The sequence below is a fragment of the Lissotriton vulgaris genome, chromosome 11, assembly GCF_964263255.1.
Source record: "Lissotriton vulgaris chromosome 11, aLisVul1.2, whole genome shotgun sequence".
Taxonomy (NCBI): domain Eukaryota; kingdom Metazoa; phylum Chordata; class Amphibia; order Caudata; family Salamandridae; genus Lissotriton; species Lissotriton vulgaris.
The window spans coordinates 353,526,936-353,545,276 of NC_141699.1; the positions used below are offsets into that span (position 1 = coordinate 353,526,936).

Here is an 18,341-nt window from a genome sequence, read left to right on the forward strand (position 1 = left end):
TATCCTGGAAAAAGATTTACTCCTGCTTGCCAGGAGTATTTCTCTGACCAATTCCAGGGTGAGAATTGGTCAGTGGCGTGTTTACGAATGGCCACAAACTAACGAGTTAGTGTGGGAACTGCACAAAAACAAGGCTTACCGTAACTTGAAAACTCTCCTCCCCTTGTGTGACATTTACGAGTTCAGAATCCTAAGCAAATCTGAGATAATTTTCAACAAAAGTAAAAGGATTTGTGACTTCAAATTTACTTTTTGTTACTATCTTGCACTTGTAGACACATCCACGTGTGCTTGTTTTACATGAGCAAATGGCTTTCTTTATAGGGTCCTAAATGTTTTCTGCCAACAAAATCTTCTGCAGAACAATTTTGTTAGCACTAAATATAGATGTATGGGACATAAGCTGGTGCCAAATGTCACAATTATCACACAGATACATGGACATCATTTAGGGGTGCCAGTGGTGGTTGCAGCTTCTACCCTTCTTTAGCTCTTTGTGACCCCTGGCACTGCATTACGACCCCAGCCTCAGAGATGGCAAAATAAGTGTGAAGAAGACAAGGTAAGCTTTGTTTTCATGATCACTCGTTACTACAGCTTCCACTGGGACCAGGGCATTACCCTTTTGGGTTTTCAAATAAATAAGTACAGCGCTGAAATGCACCTTCTTCTAATTAAATAAAAACTGAAATTAAAAAACCAAGCACACTCTTGAACAAGTTGTTGCCATGTTTGGTTACTGTGAAGTTAGAGGCCAAGTCACAAAAAAGAATGAAATTTGCACTCGGAAATAAGGATTTATGTTCTAGTAGAGATTCCCTACTTTTTGGAATTCACAAACGAATCAAGGAATCAACGTGGAACGCTGAGAGGTACGGTACCTCCGTAATGGCAGAAGAGCGTCTCCCCACAGCAAACAGATAATGAATAAAAGGATAATAACGCTTGGTTATTATCATTTCATTTATCGCTCTCTGAGCCGCGATGGAGTCTAAGAAGCAAGTATAGGGCAGAGCGGGTCGAGCATGGCAGAGAGGAGTAGTGTGCACTTATAAGTGTGCATGTCGGTTTAGCGGACTGTCTTAGGCTGGCCACACAGATATGCGCACTTATGTTTCTCCAACTCAGCTGTGTTGCACAACCAGGTTGGAGAAAAGCCACAGGCTCCCAAGCACTGTCTGAGCAGCAAACGAGGCCGCTCAGACCAATTCTGGCTCTGCTCTCATGCTAGGTATAGCAGGAGAGCAGGGTCTGGATTGGGTGGGGAGCCTGTGCTTTGAATCCCACCCATTTCCGGGCCAGACGAGAGGAACAACGAGGCGACTGGCAGTGTTAGTGGTAGTGGAGCGGCAGGTAAGTCTTTTTATCTTTATTTTATTCCCCCCCCCATATCCCTCTCCCTACCCTCAGCCGCCCTACGACTTTAGAGAGGAAGCAGCCGTCACTGACGCTGAGTCTGGCACAAGTTTCCATACAAGTTCCTTGGTGATGTCACGTGATTTCCTTGTTGGAAATGCATTTGCTCTGAACGGAGCTCTCTGGGGAGGGGAACTCCGAACAGGGGATTGGCTTCCCCAGTGCAAATTCAATTTTTTTCTTTTTTTGTCCACAGGAAAAATAATTTTACCCCGAGGAGAAGCCCCTTCCCCTGCTTCCCCATCAAATCTGGGGGTGGTCCATTTCCTTTACCTTTCTGTAAAGAGTTGTATTTCAACACTTGGCTTAAGTATATTTACAACGCTTTTCAGGTTGGAAAAGACAATGATATTAGTTTGTAAATGCCCACAAACGTTCTTGCTTGCGAGCATTTAGAAACGTGTGCAAGGCAAATTTGGTTGTACACATAAGTTTATGCCCAAATGTACATTTGTCAACAGCCTAAAATGTTTGAATACCTTCCCCTGCGTGCTTTGTAAGAGTGATAGTGCCGTACAACTGAAAACAAATTAAAATACATTAAAGAATTATTTAAGACAGTTAGATAATTGACATCCAATATGAGGTCCAGATCAATTAATACAGTGGGATACAACTTCTACTGTTTTTTTAAAAAATCTCGTTTTTTGCCTGTCTCTATGATTTATCAGTACTTTTGTTGGGCTGTGTACTAGTGGAACAATTAAATCATCAGTTTGTGGTGTATGTATAATTTAGGTGCCGTTCTTTGTTTTGAGGCACTATAGCCTCCTATTTAAACAAACACAATTTTTCATGTCAGACAAAAAGAAATGAATAATCTTCCCATAGCATATCATGTTAACATCCTAATTAAAATATAGGTGGTATCTAAAATAGACATTTATCTGTGTTGTCTTGCCATTTTAATCATGTAGTAATTACGGAACTTTAGCGATGTCAATTATTGTAATAGCATCAGGGTTAAAGTCATATTACTTCCTGGGTAGATTCAGTGTCAAAGGTCACATTATATACCTCATGATGTTCCTGAGGCAAAAGTGTGTGTGATGACACTTCTTCTACCTCTGACTTTTTGGTGAATTGATGGCCGTGCTCAGCTGTGGCAAAGAGGAAAACCTTGCAATCATCTCACACTTCTGATCCCTACGTCTCCGTGTTGTCTCCTAATAACACTCTTATCTATTCATCCTCTTACTAGCAAAAATGCTATTTCTTTTGACTTAGATCTTCACTGTTGTTGCTTCAACCCCACTTCAACACCCAAGGTCTTCCTCTCATCTCGTTGCTATCTTTGCAAATCATTCCTCCCTCTCAGCCCCTCTCCTTCACATCCCTGCTCTCTGTTTTCTCTCCGCAGCTTCCATTACGCAGAAGAGGAGCATTTGCATTTATTTAAAATCCCTCGTGTGACATCTGTAGAATTGTGAGGCCTGTTTCTGCCAACAGAAATTGAGGTGAGGACTGTGTCTACTCCAGTCTCCATTCTCCTTTGGGTGAAACCTCACATGTTTCAAAGGACGCCTGTTCGTCAGTTTCATCGGGGTCCACATCGAAGACATCACAGTGACCCCAACCTTAATTCTCCACAGAAGTCCCCGAACTTGGGCATCCCGGGGCCACAGTTTACAGATGTTAAAAGAGTCCCCACATTCTGGCCCTTTCGTATATCTGAATGTGCCTCCAGGCTTTGCAAAAACTTTCCAAAGAGGGACATCAACTGCTTCCTGCTCAATATCACAGAAACCAAGCCGTGACTTTGACCAGGGAAACCCTCACACATATCACAGAGTTCCTGATACCATTCTGTGCCTCTCAAGCAACAATACCAGCCACATAAAGTTCACAGGACTCCAATGTTATAGAGCAAAATCCAGGATAAGTGTTTGGTGTCAAGTCACATGATAAACTTTCAAAGGAGCCTGTCATCATGACCTTCAATGGGGCCCAATACTCACCTCAAACCAAAACCTGGGCTCCATGTGCCTCAGACACTAACTGACAGATTTCTCACAGGACCCAGAACTGGGCTTTTTTTTCAATCAATCAAACATTTCTAAAGCGCATTACTCACCGAGACGGTCTCAAGGCGCTGGTTTGGGTGGGGGATGAAGCAGCTACAGATTGAACAGCCAGGTTTTGAGACGTCTCCTGAAGGTCCGCAGGTCCTGGGTCTGTCACAGGTGGATGGGGGGGCATTGCCATGTCTTATCAGCGAGGTAGGAGAATGATCCGCTGACGGTGGTCGTTCGGCGGAAACTGGGACGGTCGCGAAGGCGAGGTCAGCGGAGTGAAGCTGGCGGTTCGGGGTGTAGAAGATGAGTCCATCGTTGAGGTATGCTGGGCCGGCATTGTGGAGTGCTTTGTGAGTGTGGGTGAGAAACTTGAAGGTGATCCTCTTGTTGACCGGGAGCCAGTGCAGGTCTCTCACGTGGGCGGTGATGTGACTGTGGCGCGGGAATCCGAGGATGAGGCGTGCGGAGGCATTTATATGCGTTGGAGTCTTTTCTGGAGTTTGGCCATGGTTCCCGCTTAGAGGGCATTGCCGTAGTCCAGCCTGCTGCTGACGAGGGCTTGGGTGACCGTTCTTCTGGTTTCATTGGGGATCCATCTGTAGATCTTACGAAGTATGCGGAGGGTGTTGAAGCAGGAGGAGGAGACAGCATTGACTTGCTGGGTCTTAGAGAGTGTTGAGTCTAGGATGAACCCCAGGTTGCGTGCGTGGTTGGTGGGTGTTGGGGCAGCTCCCAACGTGGCCGGCCACCAGGAGTCGTCCCATGTGGAGAGGGTGGAGCTGAGGATGAGGACTTCCGTCTTGTCAGAGTTCAGTTTCAGAAGGCTGGTCTTCATCCACTCGGCGATGGCCTTCATTCCCTCGTGGAGGTTGGATTTGGCGGTGGCCGGGTCCTTGGTGAGGGAGAGGATCAGCTGGGTGTCATCGGCGTACAAGATGATGTTGAGGTGGTGCGCTCGGACGATGTTGGCGAGTGGTGCCATGTAGATATTGAAAAGGGTCGGGCTGATGAATGATCCTTGGGGTACGCCGCAGGTGATCATAGTGGCTTCGGATCGAAATGGGGGGAGGCGGTCTCTCTGCGTTCTGCCGGTAAGGAAGGAGGTGATCCAGTTCAGGGTTTTGTCATGGATCCCTTCATCATGGAGGCGTGCGCGCAGGGTGTGGTCGAAGGCGGCAGAGAGGTTTTTGAATCCAATACTGGCCTTAAAGATATCCCAGGTGCCCCAACACCCACACACACCACATGACACCTTAATTTTGTACCTCTCTGGGGTGGTACACCAGCCTCAGAGGTCACCTTCTTAGCATCTGCAGGAAAGCTTGATCTAGAAATTTGGATACCTGCAAATGGATCCATAAAGCTGACCTGCCCTCGAGAATGGTACTTACCTATTCCTAAGGATACCCTTAGCCTAACTCACTTTTGACGATGAGAGATCTGTCCCTAAATATTCTGTTATACTGTCTTATTCTTAAGGATCTTGTAAGACTGGTCTTCTCATGTGAATCTGTAAGTCTGAACTGCCCCCAAAAGGTTTCCAATTCAGGTGATATATCTCTGAGCGTCTTTTGAGGCTGTCCTATTCATGTACTGTTGCTGGACCTGGTTGTTATAACCCAGCAAGTGTGGCCTGATCCTTAGTGTCACGTGGGGATGACTGACCTCTTAGAATTCTGCATGCTTGTTCTGTTATTAGGGATCATGTGAGACTGTGCTATCCCGTAGTATCCTATCCCCTGATATTCATGTTATTAGGAGGCTCCTGTAGATCTGACGAGGCTGGTATGCATCATGGATCGTGTACGGTTCTCCTTCCAATTAACCTAGAAGGGCCTAATAAAGGTTCCTTGTCCAGTTGGCATTAACCCATTATCACATAACTCAAGATCCACCAGCAAAAGTGTATGAAACAACTCCCTGGGTAACCAAGAAGAGATGTAAAGAAAATGAGAAACGGTGTCTTATCTGCATCTTTTAAAACTATTGGGGCATCTATGCTGCCTTTCTTGCGTTCCTCAACTGAACTGTCTTATTTTAATGATGGCAAATATTGGTGTGAAAATATTGAGAACACCTGAAAATGCACAAATCTTAATTCGTATCCACCATGCACTACTCATGCCCTCTAGCATGACATTATCTATGAAATTAAATTATATAATTGATCGATAGTTGCAAAATATGACTGAAAGCCTCACCATGTGCCCAACTAATACTGCAGGCAGCCGAAGTACATACAGAGTCAGTTCTGTGAGATCTAGCGTTTTGGGTTTACACAATAAAAAAGGAACAGCTGCAAACTATCAAAGTTCATGTACAGCTACAACATAAATGTGATGCCCACACCAGAAGCTTATCGTCTCAGGCTGTGTGCTGCAGGTTTCAGACAAAAAGGGGATAGGTGTCAGGTGCAGCCAACTATCTCTCCTTACGCCCATCCGCAATTAGTAACATCCAAAAGGCCAACTCCAATAGATGTGGAGACTAAGGGCCTGATTACAAGTCTGGCGGTGTGGGAGTGGGCCGCCACACCACTGCCCCGCTCCCACACTGTCAAACCCGTCGATTAGGTGTTTTCTCCTGGTCTGGCAGATAGTGCTTTCGTTGTCCCTGGCAGTGAGCCTTAGAAAGTCACCAAAATTGGAATCCCAAAGCAAGTTCCTGCACGCATGGGCTGTTAAGTCCATGCTGTGCAGGAACTGGGGGTGCATGCATACAGGGGGGCACACCATGTGCCCCTCTACATGCATCCCCATGGCCCCCTAGGCAACAGGGATCCTATAGGGCCTCCTTAGCTTCCTCACCACCACACTTTTCATGACCGGCTCACCACCATTGAAACTGTGGTGGTGAGGAAACTCATAATATGCTTGGCAGTGTTACAGTGCACCACCAGCATATTGCAGGCCTCAGACCGCTGCAGGACCAACAGGGATCGCGAATCACTGGCGGTAGCAGCGGTTCCGTGGTGGTCTGACCACCCAACTCGTAATAGGGCGGTTGGACAGCAGGTGCGGCGGTATCCGCACCACCACCATGGGTTTGGCAGTCCATCAGACCGCAGAACTCATAATCAGGCCCTATTTTGGAGGTGTAATTTTTACAGTTTCACCCTGACATAATTAAACCAACCCCAAAAAATTCACAGTACTAAATATTGCCAAAACAATATCCAGGACAAAAATATCGACTCAGTATACTTTCTATGTAAAATACATAACATTGACTACAAAAAAATTGTGGAACAAACTATCATCATTAAACAGGCAGGGATATCAAATGTAAAATATTTTACATTATATTAACTTTAAAAATATATATTAACTATAAAAACAATATTGCATACAAAATATATGCATTTAGAAAATATATAATTAATTCTATGACTCAAAAACAAAATTAACATAAATGTAAACAATAATAAACACAATATGGACATAAACATGAATAATTATATAAAAATGCTAATAATAATTACAAATAATTAAAACACAATATATTACCAATTATTAAACATCCCATACATTAAAAATATCAAAAGTAAAAATAAACTCCCAAAAATAAAAATGTACAATAAAACAATTGATGCTAAATTAACGTTTAAAATTAAATCACCAAAAATATATATTAAAACATTTTTCTAAATTCAAAGAAAAAATAAAAAGACTTGAAGGGGTCATATCTGCTCTTCTATTCCAACCTGAGCAACAGCAGAGATAGTGTTGGACTTCAGAATGATCAGATTTACTATTTTAACTGCAGCCTGAGCGACAGTAAGGAATGTGCTGTACTTCACAAGGGTCATATTTAATATTCCCACTCAAACCTGAGCAGCAGTGGGGAAAGGGTTGGACTTTGGAGGGGTCAAATTTTATATTTATTTCCACACCTAAATGAAAATTAAACAAAGATACAATTAAAAAATAAACATAAAACATATTTTAATAAACATATTTTTACAAACTTTAAACAATATATAATATTTCTCACATAATACAATCTCTCTCTCTCTCTATATATATATATATATATATATATATATATATATATATATATATATTGAAAACCAGTCCAAACATCCACATAAAGAATGGCACTGACTCCGTGAATTATAATCCAAAGAAACTTTAATGGTCTCAGTTGCTGCTCAGACGCGTTTCGGCGGTTAGCTCCCGCCTTGCTCACTACATCTGTAAACTTATTGTGCTGCTATATATACATATGCTTCTGTACATACAAACAGGCTGCTCGTTTGGCAGGTTTCAGCTTGATTCCGTTGCCATGGTGATGCTCATGGGTTACACCCAAATGACATAGAAGAGTTATTTGCAGACTTTTACCATAGTCATGGTTACTTTCTTTCTTTTCTAAGCATGTACACACAAAATTTCTAAATTCGGTGAATGTAATCTATTGTGTGTTATATATACGGTGAATCAAAATTAAGAAATGTAGATTAAATTAAACTATAAGAAAGCATAGAAAATGTGACTATACATGCCTAGATTTTACAGACACACAGAAAAACATTAATGTGCACATGGTCTCTAAACTATTCCACAAACCTTACAATTTTACATCATTACTATGTATGCTGAGTGATTTATAGCGTCTAAAACAGTCGCGCACATTGATCCATTGGTACTGCTTCTGGTGCGCATCAGTGGGGCTACTCAAGGGGCTCAAGCAAAATCATGACCCCCTAGTGAGCTATATCCCTATGTAGGTTGTGTCAAATTTGCTCCTGCTGGTACAGTAACTGTATCGGAGCTCACTCCTTCCTCTCGCTGACTATTTAGCATGCTAACTATGTCTCATCTCCAAGTGGACCTATGCTTCTGACGCCTTGGTGAAGCGTGCATGTTGTGTGATCAAAATAATTGAATTAACTTGCCTATATGTATGACCCTATGATGATTCGTGTATTACTTTACCGGCTCTCGGCTACGTGTGTTCGTAAGGGTTGCTGTGTGCGTGTCTAGTCCTCAGTGTCGGACTGATTAAAACCGGCATATAGTCAAAAAACATAAAAGTTAATAATTAATACCATGAAATGAAAGAAAAAGTCACAGTCTTAAGTACCATGTGGTGCCCATATGTACAATATGGTGGTGACTATTTACAAAGTGAGTTAACAGATGATAACAAAATGGTACTTAGGTTTGGGATTTAAGGCAGGGTTGGGTTAGAGGTGAACACTGATCGCTATCTTGGAATTTAACAGGATAATGTACCTTGACTCCAACCGTCGTAGGGCTAAGAGACGGTTCCCTCCCCTGATGTTTTTGGGTACATTGTCGATCACAAAGTATGACAGAACTTGGGTCTTACCTGCGTGATCTAGGTTGATATGCCTTGCTACCGGGTAAGCCTGATCTTTGTTAATTATCGCACGGAGGTGTTGGAGGATTCTAACGTGTACTGGGTGGATGGTGCTCCCCACGTACCGTTTACCACAAATGCATACTAACACATAAACAGTGTATTCTGTGTTGCATGAGTGTAGGTTCCTCATGGTGAAAGGTTTATGTCTTGATGGTACTGGTACATTCGTGGTGTTGATCCCATGTTTGCATGCTTTGCATTTCATGCACTTTTTAAACCCCTTTTGATTTTGTAGCCAGTTCGGAGGTTTTTGGATGGTTGGGGCGTTGCAAACCAATTGGTTTCGCATGGATTTGGCTTTTCTGAAAGTGATCGAGGGTGCCCTCTCACACATTGCGCCTATAGTTGGATCATTTTGCAATAACGGCCAGTGTCTGCTCAGGATTCTTTGGATTTTAGCATGATAAGTATTAAACCCTGTGATTAGTCTAGGTGGCTGGCGTGTTACAGTCCTACTCTTAGCAACAGGGTGCAGGGGAAAAAGCAGCTCTTTTCGCAGTTTACCCATGCATTTCTTCTCAGCGTTTTCGCAGGTTTTACTACTGTACCCCCTCTTTTTAAGCCTGGAGAAAAGGTTCTCTTTTGCTTCAGCCAAACCTTCACTGGTGCTACAGTTTCGGGTCATCCGCAGACATTCTGTGTATGGGACCGACTCTTTCAGTTTGTGGGGATGAAAACTCTGTGCGTGTAGCACTGCATTACCTGCAGTCGGTTTCCGGTATGTGCGTGTTTGGATTCTGTTGTTGTCAATGTACAACTCTACGTCTAGAAATTGTATAGAGGTGGTGCTCGTGTTGCATGTGAACTTCAAATTTAATGCATTTTCATTTAGCTCTGCGACAAACTTTTCAGCATTTTCCACAGACCCCTGCCACAGAATAAAGATATCTCCAATATACCTTTTGTACATAATTACATTGGTGTTCATTATTTCTGCTTGCACAACCTCCAACACTTGCTCCTCCCACCAGCCCATATGCAGATTCGCATAACTGGGGGAGAAGGAAGTGCCCATGGCTGAACCTTGCATTTGTTTGTAGTGGAGTCTATCAAATAGAAATGTGTTGTTTGTCAAACACCATTGGGTCATTTCTAGTAGCATTTTAGTGTGGTTATACAGTTCTATGGGTCTTTTTCCGAGAAAGTATTTAAGTGCCTTTAGACCATCATAGTCTTTTTTCCACTCTACATCAAATATTTTGCACAAAAAGTCTCCAGTGTCTTTTATGAAGGCTGGCAGTTCATTTACTATCGGTTCAAAAAATAATCCACAAAAATACTAGTGTTCCCAAATAGACTCCCGATAGCGGATATGATTGGCCTTCCCAGGGGTACCTTGTCATTTTTGTGGATTTTGGGTATTAAGTACAACTGTGGGGACACCGGATAGTCTGTTTTAAGGAATTCGAATTCTTGTTTATTCAACAGACCTATTCCTTTCCACCGGTAGAGTTCATTGTGGTATTTTTCTTGTATACCTACAATGTGAGTAGGACTGATCCTCGTATAGCACTCATGATCCTGGAGTTGCGAGTGCGCTTCCTTATTGTACATTTCTAGTGGCCATAGGACAATGTTGCCCCCCTTGTCCGACCACCTCACCACAATGTCAGGTCTCTTTTTTATTTTCTCCATTAGATTGTCGTATTGCATTCTCTTATTGTGATTTTGTCTCACAAATTTTTTGGTGCTCTGAAGTGAAAGTTCTTTCAGATCTTTGATGACATGTTCGGAAAAAAGGTCCAGGCCGTCTTTCGGTAGTACTGGCATGAACACCGATCTTGGTTTGAAGCTAGTTCTCACCGTTTGGTAGATATCGAGATCTGCGAGTGCTGCCACCGTGCCGGTTGATACTAGGTCTGTTTCTTTCTCTAGTTCCAAATCTATCAGGTTCCGTAGCATCTCCATGTTTGCTACGCTGAGTGTTTGTCCTTGCTCACAAGTCGCGGTTGTGTCTTGGGCTCTGTTGGTGGTGTTATCATAATATTTTTGAAGTTTAAGTTTTCGTACATAAAGAAAAAAGTCTATACTGATTTGTGCATAGTCAAAGTTTGTGTTAGAGCAGAAGGTTAGCCCTAGAGAGAGAATTTCTAATTCCTGAGGTGAAAGCTCCATGTTGGATAGATTTATTACTGTGTTGTCAATGTTCACTAGTATGTTTTGACCCATTATCGGCGTTTGTTCCTTCTGTATTTGGGCTTTGTTTCATTTTGTGCCTGCTTTGCCCCACCGTCTGTCTTTTCTTCGCCTGCTTTTTGTTTTTGATATTGGCTCTGATCTTTCTGTCCCCACTCTTGTCGTGGTATTCGGGCCGGAGTGTTGTGAGGCGCTGTGCCCGTACAAAAGCAAACTCTTGTACAAGGGTGGGTACAGGGCCTGTCGCCCCACCGCTGTGGTTACTTTCCGTATCTGTTTCATACTCCGTGCTTATTTCATTTTCGCTTTGCTCCGCTGATGTGCAAGGGCCACTTGCGGTTGTTGCCTTTGTTTGTTTACTTATTTGATCATACTTTCTGGCAAACGTATAAATCCTGCCATTCATGTAGTCATTTCTATCCCTCTGGAATTTAATTGCCTTTCTTTCCTTGATTTCTTCTTCATGTTTGGTAGTCTGACTTTGATCTCAGTCATACCTTTTGCTATCTCTTCTTTGTTTTCTTTTGCGTCAAGTTCTTTAAGGATTTCTTCTATTCTGGTAATTATTTTGTTTCTGTCGCTTGCTGCATATTTAACCAGAATTCGTAGCATATTTTGTGATGACTGTGCACTGTTTTCTGCCCAGTCTTGTAACATTTCTGGATCTGGGTTTTCGTACGTCGGAGCCACCGTAATTCTTAGCCCCCTGGGTACTCGCCCAACGTCCAGGTATCTGGTAAGAGACTTTACCTCCCACCACTTAGCCACCTCTTTTTTCGCAACTTCTCCAGTTCTGTCAATAGCGTTTTTGTGTTGTCTTTCTCCGTTCCGTGATCCTGGGCATTAGGTTTGTTCTTTACGTTTTTGCCTGTATCTGAGTCTATGAAGATACTTAATGCTGCCTCTTCCGTTCCCTTTCCCATTCCGCAGCCATACTGAGACTGTACACAATGTTATTTGGAAAAATTCACTGCCTGTATGTATTTGCTTCTACACCGGGGCTCCCTCCCCCATAAACCACTTTGCCTGCCCGCTCTCTAACTCACACAGCACTGCGCCGTCTTACCTGGCAATCTCCGACTACTTTCCAGCGATCGCTGATCCCCAGGCAGTCAGCCTCGTGCCGGTTTGTCAGATTACTCGAGTTTACAGAAGTGTTGGTTCCGGGGGGCGCTGCGTGTCTTTTTTGCCAAAAGAAAACACCAACAAGGATCCTTCAAACACAGCGCATCCAAACAATAATACTTCAATATTAAGATTACCACATTAAAATTTAGGATTAAAGATTAAATAATAAGACTCTTCTCACCCTGCTACCTTAAAAACCCAACATCAACGAAACAAATAAAATAATACCAGAAAGAAATAATAGTACACAATAATTAAAAAGTACTATGAATGTACCTATTATATACAAATACTAAAACATAATAAAATTAATTGATATAAAAACATAAAAAATTATATAACTTATGTGATCAATATTTTAATTAACCAATCAACAGTTTTACAATAGGTTACCAATAAATACAATTTGTGACTATTAAATGTATACCAAAAACAAATTTCATATTCAAGTTAACAAATTAAAGTTGATAAAATATTACATTAATTTTACACAATTGTAAAATATATATTAAAATACTTCCCACCCTATCAACCCAACAACCCGCGAATAAGTAACTCCATTCAAATCAAATAACAAAAATCTTTAACTATATTATCATGAAAGAAATTAAATAAACTACACTAAAAAGTATTTCAAATAATTAACATTAAAATAATAACAACAGAAAAAGTAATACAACAAAAAAAAACTATATTAAACAAGCAAATTTAACATTGAAAAAATTATATTCTTATCGGCAATTTTCTGCCCCATGATACTTTTGACATTACAATATTTTTTACGCAATATTTGTTTCTAACAATTTTTTTGCAAAACTATTAAGGTTAAGGACATGTGCACCTGAGCCTCAATTGCAAATATCATTGAGCCATGTTCTGTTGCTTTCAGTTAAAAAGTTCTTGCTTTTGAGGAAAAGGTTTGTTTGCAAGATGTGCCCACAACTACACCATGGCCCAGTTTCTACTTCATGGGACCTCTAATGACCGTATGATTACAACTTTGGTGGTCCTACAGTGGATGGTGTAACAGAGCGACAATGCTCTGGTGGTGCCACCTGCCAGATTACGAGTAAATTCCTGGTCTGGCGGGCGGTACTGCAGCGGCCTAAGCCAGCAGTCTGTCACGCTCATTGAAGAGCCTGACATGCTGACCGCCGCTCTCAGAGCGCTGACTGCACCTTCCTCCATGATGTCCCATATACGCCACACCGAGCAGGAGGGGGGGGGGCAAATCCAGGGGTGCACTACATGTGCCACCCGCATGCACCCACAGCCCCAAATCTGTCAGGGGGCCCTAACAGAACCCATTTGTTGCCATTCCGCAACCACCCTTTTCATGGACAGAGTTTACAGCAGTGAAAAGGGCAGTGAAATGGCAACTCGAAATATGTTCGGTGGTGCCGGCTGCGGTACCACCAGCATATCCCTACTGGTGATAGACCATCAGTCCAGCGAAATCCTTGATCCTGGCAGTGCCCGTGGTCTCGTAGTGGTCCAACCGCCGCAGTAGTAATACTTCGGCTAGTCCAGCAGTGTGGCAGTCCTCGGACCCCCACTACGGTTACAGCGATCCTGCGTTACTTGTAATGAGGGCCTAACTGTTAACAGCAGCCGTGGCAATGAGGGCTTAAACTACCTCTTTGCAGAAAGATTTAGACTGCCATTTAAAAGTCTACCTCTCCAAGATGTTTCACTGGAGGTCGAAATCAGTAAGACTCTTTCTTGCCACGGAATGAGCAAAAAACAATAGCAACACCAAGCTTCAACATGAGAGTAACTAAATATTTTTCTGTTAGAAGGCCTATACTTGGAAGGGGTCTCCATTCAACAAGTGCAACGTCCGTTAATACTGGTTCCCCAAAAGAAGGGAACAATCACCATGTCACTATACTACATAAACCAGATGGTAACAGGAAACTCCCTCTCATCCCTACTGAGTGCCAGCCATGTGCTTGACCAAGCAACTAGTTTGAGCCAAATACACTTTAAGGAGCTTTGCCTTGATGGTATCTGGGTCAGCTTTGTCCGGACATCGGAGGAGCTTGGATGAAGCACTTTAATCCTCTATCTGTTTGTACCTAGCTTGTAAACTTATAACATAAATCTACATGTTTGGCTAAATCGTGCAATAAGAATTAAAACATGTGGCTACCTTCTGAAATCTTGGCATGTGGTTATCTTCTGGCATTTGAGCACGTGGGTACATTTGGGAGTCTGAGTATGATGTCATTTTAATGTCTTGAATTCTGGAAGAAGATCACGTGCCCAGATTTGGAGTATGTGGCAATCGTTTCTGAATTTCATGCTTTTTGTTGATCTGATCATGTGGTCTCCTTTACTTTTGGATTATTAATATGGAGACACTGTCTGCAATCAAGACATGTAGCTATATAATGGAATCTGGGTATATGGTCAAATCCTGAAATCAGAGCTTATGGCTACATTCGAAGTATATGGCCACTCCTAGAATCAGAACACTGGGTAACATGACCTCCTTATAACATAATCCCGGGGTCACTTGCATGCTGTGTTTGAGCACCTGTCACCTTATTATATGTGATCTAAATATATGGTCACCTTTGAAATCTGTATCTGCGGTCATATCTGAATCTAAGCATGTGATCATGTTAACATCTGAGCACAAGGTCGCTTTGGGAATCAGACATGTAGTCAAGCTAGGAATCTGAGCATGTGGTGGCTTGTGAAATCTGAGCATGTGGTGGCTTGTGAAATCTGAGCATGTGGTCACTTGTGAAATCTAAGCATGTTATTGCTTAGTAGAATTTGAACTTCTGTCACCTCTACACACTGGAATGTTAAAAAGTACTCACGTTAATGTTTATTAATCTAGATTGTTGGCACCTTGAACTCTGAATTTCTCTTTATGTGATTCCATACCATCCATGAATCTTTGCATGTTGGAGCACTTGGGAATGCGGTGCTCTAAGAATCTGAAAATGTGTTCACCTTCTCCTTAGCTATGTGTACGCAAGACAATTTTTCTTTCTTATGGAATGAACAAGTGATTATCTTATTTTTTTTCTTTTCACAGGTCGCCATCATCTACTGTAATTGAGACTCCACTGTCCACATGAAGTCACTACTCCTAACATCAAATATGCTTAGCTGGGCTCTAAGTTCCTCCACAGATATTAAGAGTCCTGAATACAAGGGATATTCCCACAAAATTCTTGCACCATTAATATTCACGACCAGAGAGGGGACTTCGCCAAGACTGCATGAATAGAATTTCTGCTATTCACCAAATACTTCCCAATGTTTCTTGTCCCACAGCATTAAAGCAAGACTCCAACGATGATTGCATGCATGGATGCTGTACATATTCTTCCATAGGACTGAGCATTCACCAAGGCTCGTCGAGGACTAGTCAATAAAGATTGTCATGTTTACTATAGAATCACAGTTCTGAATTCAGTTGGATAAAACTTTAAGAGTACTTCAAGCACTTGAGCAATCAGTCCACTTCTGCATGTACGCATGGGAATCAGTGTTGTGGACTTTTTTTTTCATAACTCAGTCTCTTCTTATTTTTTATATCTTTCCAAACCAATTTTTTCTTGGAAACTGGATAAAGAACAGTCACTGGTTTGAAGATAGAACTTTAAAGTTAAAACTAACCAAATGGTTTTTGCATTAGTAAAAGGCATAGCCTCTTGGTGAAGAAGATTGCAAGTGAATTGATCAACAGTTAAATTAATACATTATGGCTTTAGGAGTTGGTATGGCAGTGGTCTGCAAGTGTAAATTGTCTATACAACTGCCAATGACTTTGTAACTTGAGAAAATGCCTTTGAGTTGGTCTATTTAAGTAGTTTTGAACCTTTGTATGCATAGTATTTGCAATGGAAACAAATTTACTTTAAGAACCCAACAAGTTTGGCTAAGGCCAAAAGAGAGTGGAACCCCGAGGAGCAGAGCCCAGAGGAGGAGAACCATGAGGAGCGGACTAACGGGGAGCAGAACTAGGAGGAGTAGAGTCATGAGGCGCAGAGTCACTGATAGTTTACAGTCTGGTAGTACATATGAATTTATTACAACATCTTTAACTAATTTCTCTGACTTACTTTATTGGTCACAAACACACCACGTTTTAAAATAGCTTTGAAGTTGAGATACTATAGTGAAAACCATGTGTATGGAGCAGGTCTCAGGATATAATAAATTATATAATAACATTACGACAGCTGAAGTGGTTATTTCACTTAATCGCAATCTTCATACATTCTCTCAGATGTTTATTTGTCTCTTTCAGAAAACTGTATGTAGCCTGGTCATAGATTATTATACTAGTAACATTTATCAATGTGTTATTGCTGCAGAGATCCTTTTGTATCCCACAGGTCATTGGTTTGTGGTGTCGTAAGATTTCTCACACAGTTAATGTATTTGTCGAAGAGCCCTTAAAGGCACAATTTACAACTGCAGTAAAATAGTTAAGTGGATTATGTATCCACTGCAAACATTTATTGTACTATGCAAGAAATACGTTTTAATCCTTGGAGGCCTTACCACAATCTTTCATACTTCCACCTTTGATAAAATTGAGTACCACTGAGTTGGGTAGCAACTAACAAAAATTATATACCAAAAACAATGTAGTTTGCATTATATTAAGAATATATTCTCGGCCATGGACATTATTAGTATAATTGAGCAATATAAACATACATAAATGTAATAAGTTACATATAATGTCTACCGAGTAGGCGTGTTATTTTTCTTGGGAATCAGACACACCAGAAAGATGCGTGCCTCCCTGTCCTTAATTGCTGTACACATATCATCACATACTGTTTCTCAGTTTTCTTTTGAAAGGCCTTTGTTCTGTTGAGAGCTTAAGAAATGGAACCGCTTTCATATCTCTGTTCTTTCTGATGTCTAACTAATGAGGGACACTACAGGTTCATCTTTGTTTCCTCTGATGGGCTGCTGAGGCTGTACACAACGTGTGGAGATGCCTACCTGGATTCCTTTGATATTTGGCTGTCCCCTGTCAGGATATTCATTGGGCATTTGGAGCTGTGTGCTCTGGCGGTAGAAGAAAAGAGCCAAGCAGCTCAGTATTGCACAACACACACTAAATGTGTGCAAAGCTGTGGCGCTTGCATGCATGTCATGGTGGCCGCAATGAGCATGTTACACTGGGACTATGCAGGGTCAATCCTAAAAACAACCTCAACCCTCGCCCTGGAGCCCAGTTCCAGTACTGGGATCACGTGGAAAGCGGCTCCATGAGTTTCTACTTAGTGTCAGCACAGTTTGCGCACAGCCAACTGGTGCAAGAAGCCCTCATACCCAGAGTCTAACTGACAGGAAAGATTTGGAAGGGCTATTTCCTCACTGCAGTAGAAGTCTGATCGCACTGTAGGCAGAATGTTCGGAGAAAGTCTTTTTGTAGATAACAAATGTATGTCTCAGTTCAAGGTACGGGTCCCAGCTCACCCTATCATTTAATTGGCAAAATCATCAGAATGTAGCTATTATGGCACACTAGCACTGGAGAATCAATCCCTACAAAGATGTCAAGTATTAGGTGATAGAACCGAAGGCCTATCGCAAAGTAGATATCTTCCTTATGACTGGGAGCCCAGGGACATTTAAGTGAGGCAATCAACTCAGACATTGTTCACCCCAAATGTTAAAGACATTCAGGGATAGTTGTTGACTATGTTGTCTATTTGGACCAGGAACATAACCACCTTGTTATCTAGCTTGGTCTCAATGTCCGCAAATCCTGATAAAGAGCTTAGAATTCCCATGTCAATATAAAATATAGTAACTCAGCACTCCAGAAGGAAAGGTATTCTGAAATAGCATTACTTAGATTATAAATATAGGTCAACCATGTATTTTTCCATGTCATACAATAAGTCAATCACATTATTGTCCACTCTTTTATTGACGATCTTCTTTTAAAAACATTTTTGATTTTAGCCATAGCCAGCACGTTTCGTCCCTCTTGGGACTTTTTCACAGCTCAATCCAATTCCATTAACAAGTGTTTGTTGCAATTTGTGGTCCTACAGTAACATGTAGGGATTTACTTGTATGGCCTGATGAGGAATGTTGTTCCCTTTCGATGTTTTGTGCAGCATCCACTTGTCATATAATAAAATCCCTTCCCTAGAATTTCATCCTGTTGGAGAATTGTTTTTATTTACAGTTTCTCAATACAGCACAAACCTTTCAAAGAAATTCTTCACGGAGCGCAGACCAACAATTGAAAGAATGCCAGCA

General features: G+C 41.7%; 1 protein-coding gene across 1 annotated transcript in view; it reads left to right on the forward strand.

The window, feature by feature from the left end:
- PROM2 (prominin 2) overlaps nucleotides 1-16,282 on the forward strand; it is a 379,221-nt gene extending 362,939 nt beyond the window's left edge. Inside the window, exons 23-24 of the mRNA XM_086943323.1 lie at nucleotides 2,777-2,873; nucleotides 15,136-16,282. Of these exons, the coding sequence (XP_086799449.1) occupies nucleotides 2,777-2,846 (70 nt within the window). The 3' untranslated portion in view covers nucleotides 2,847-2,873; nucleotides 15,136-16,282. The remainder of the gene's footprint in view (nucleotides 1-2,776; nucleotides 2,874-15,135) is intronic.
- Nucleotides 16,283-18,341: the final 2,059 nt, after the last annotated feature.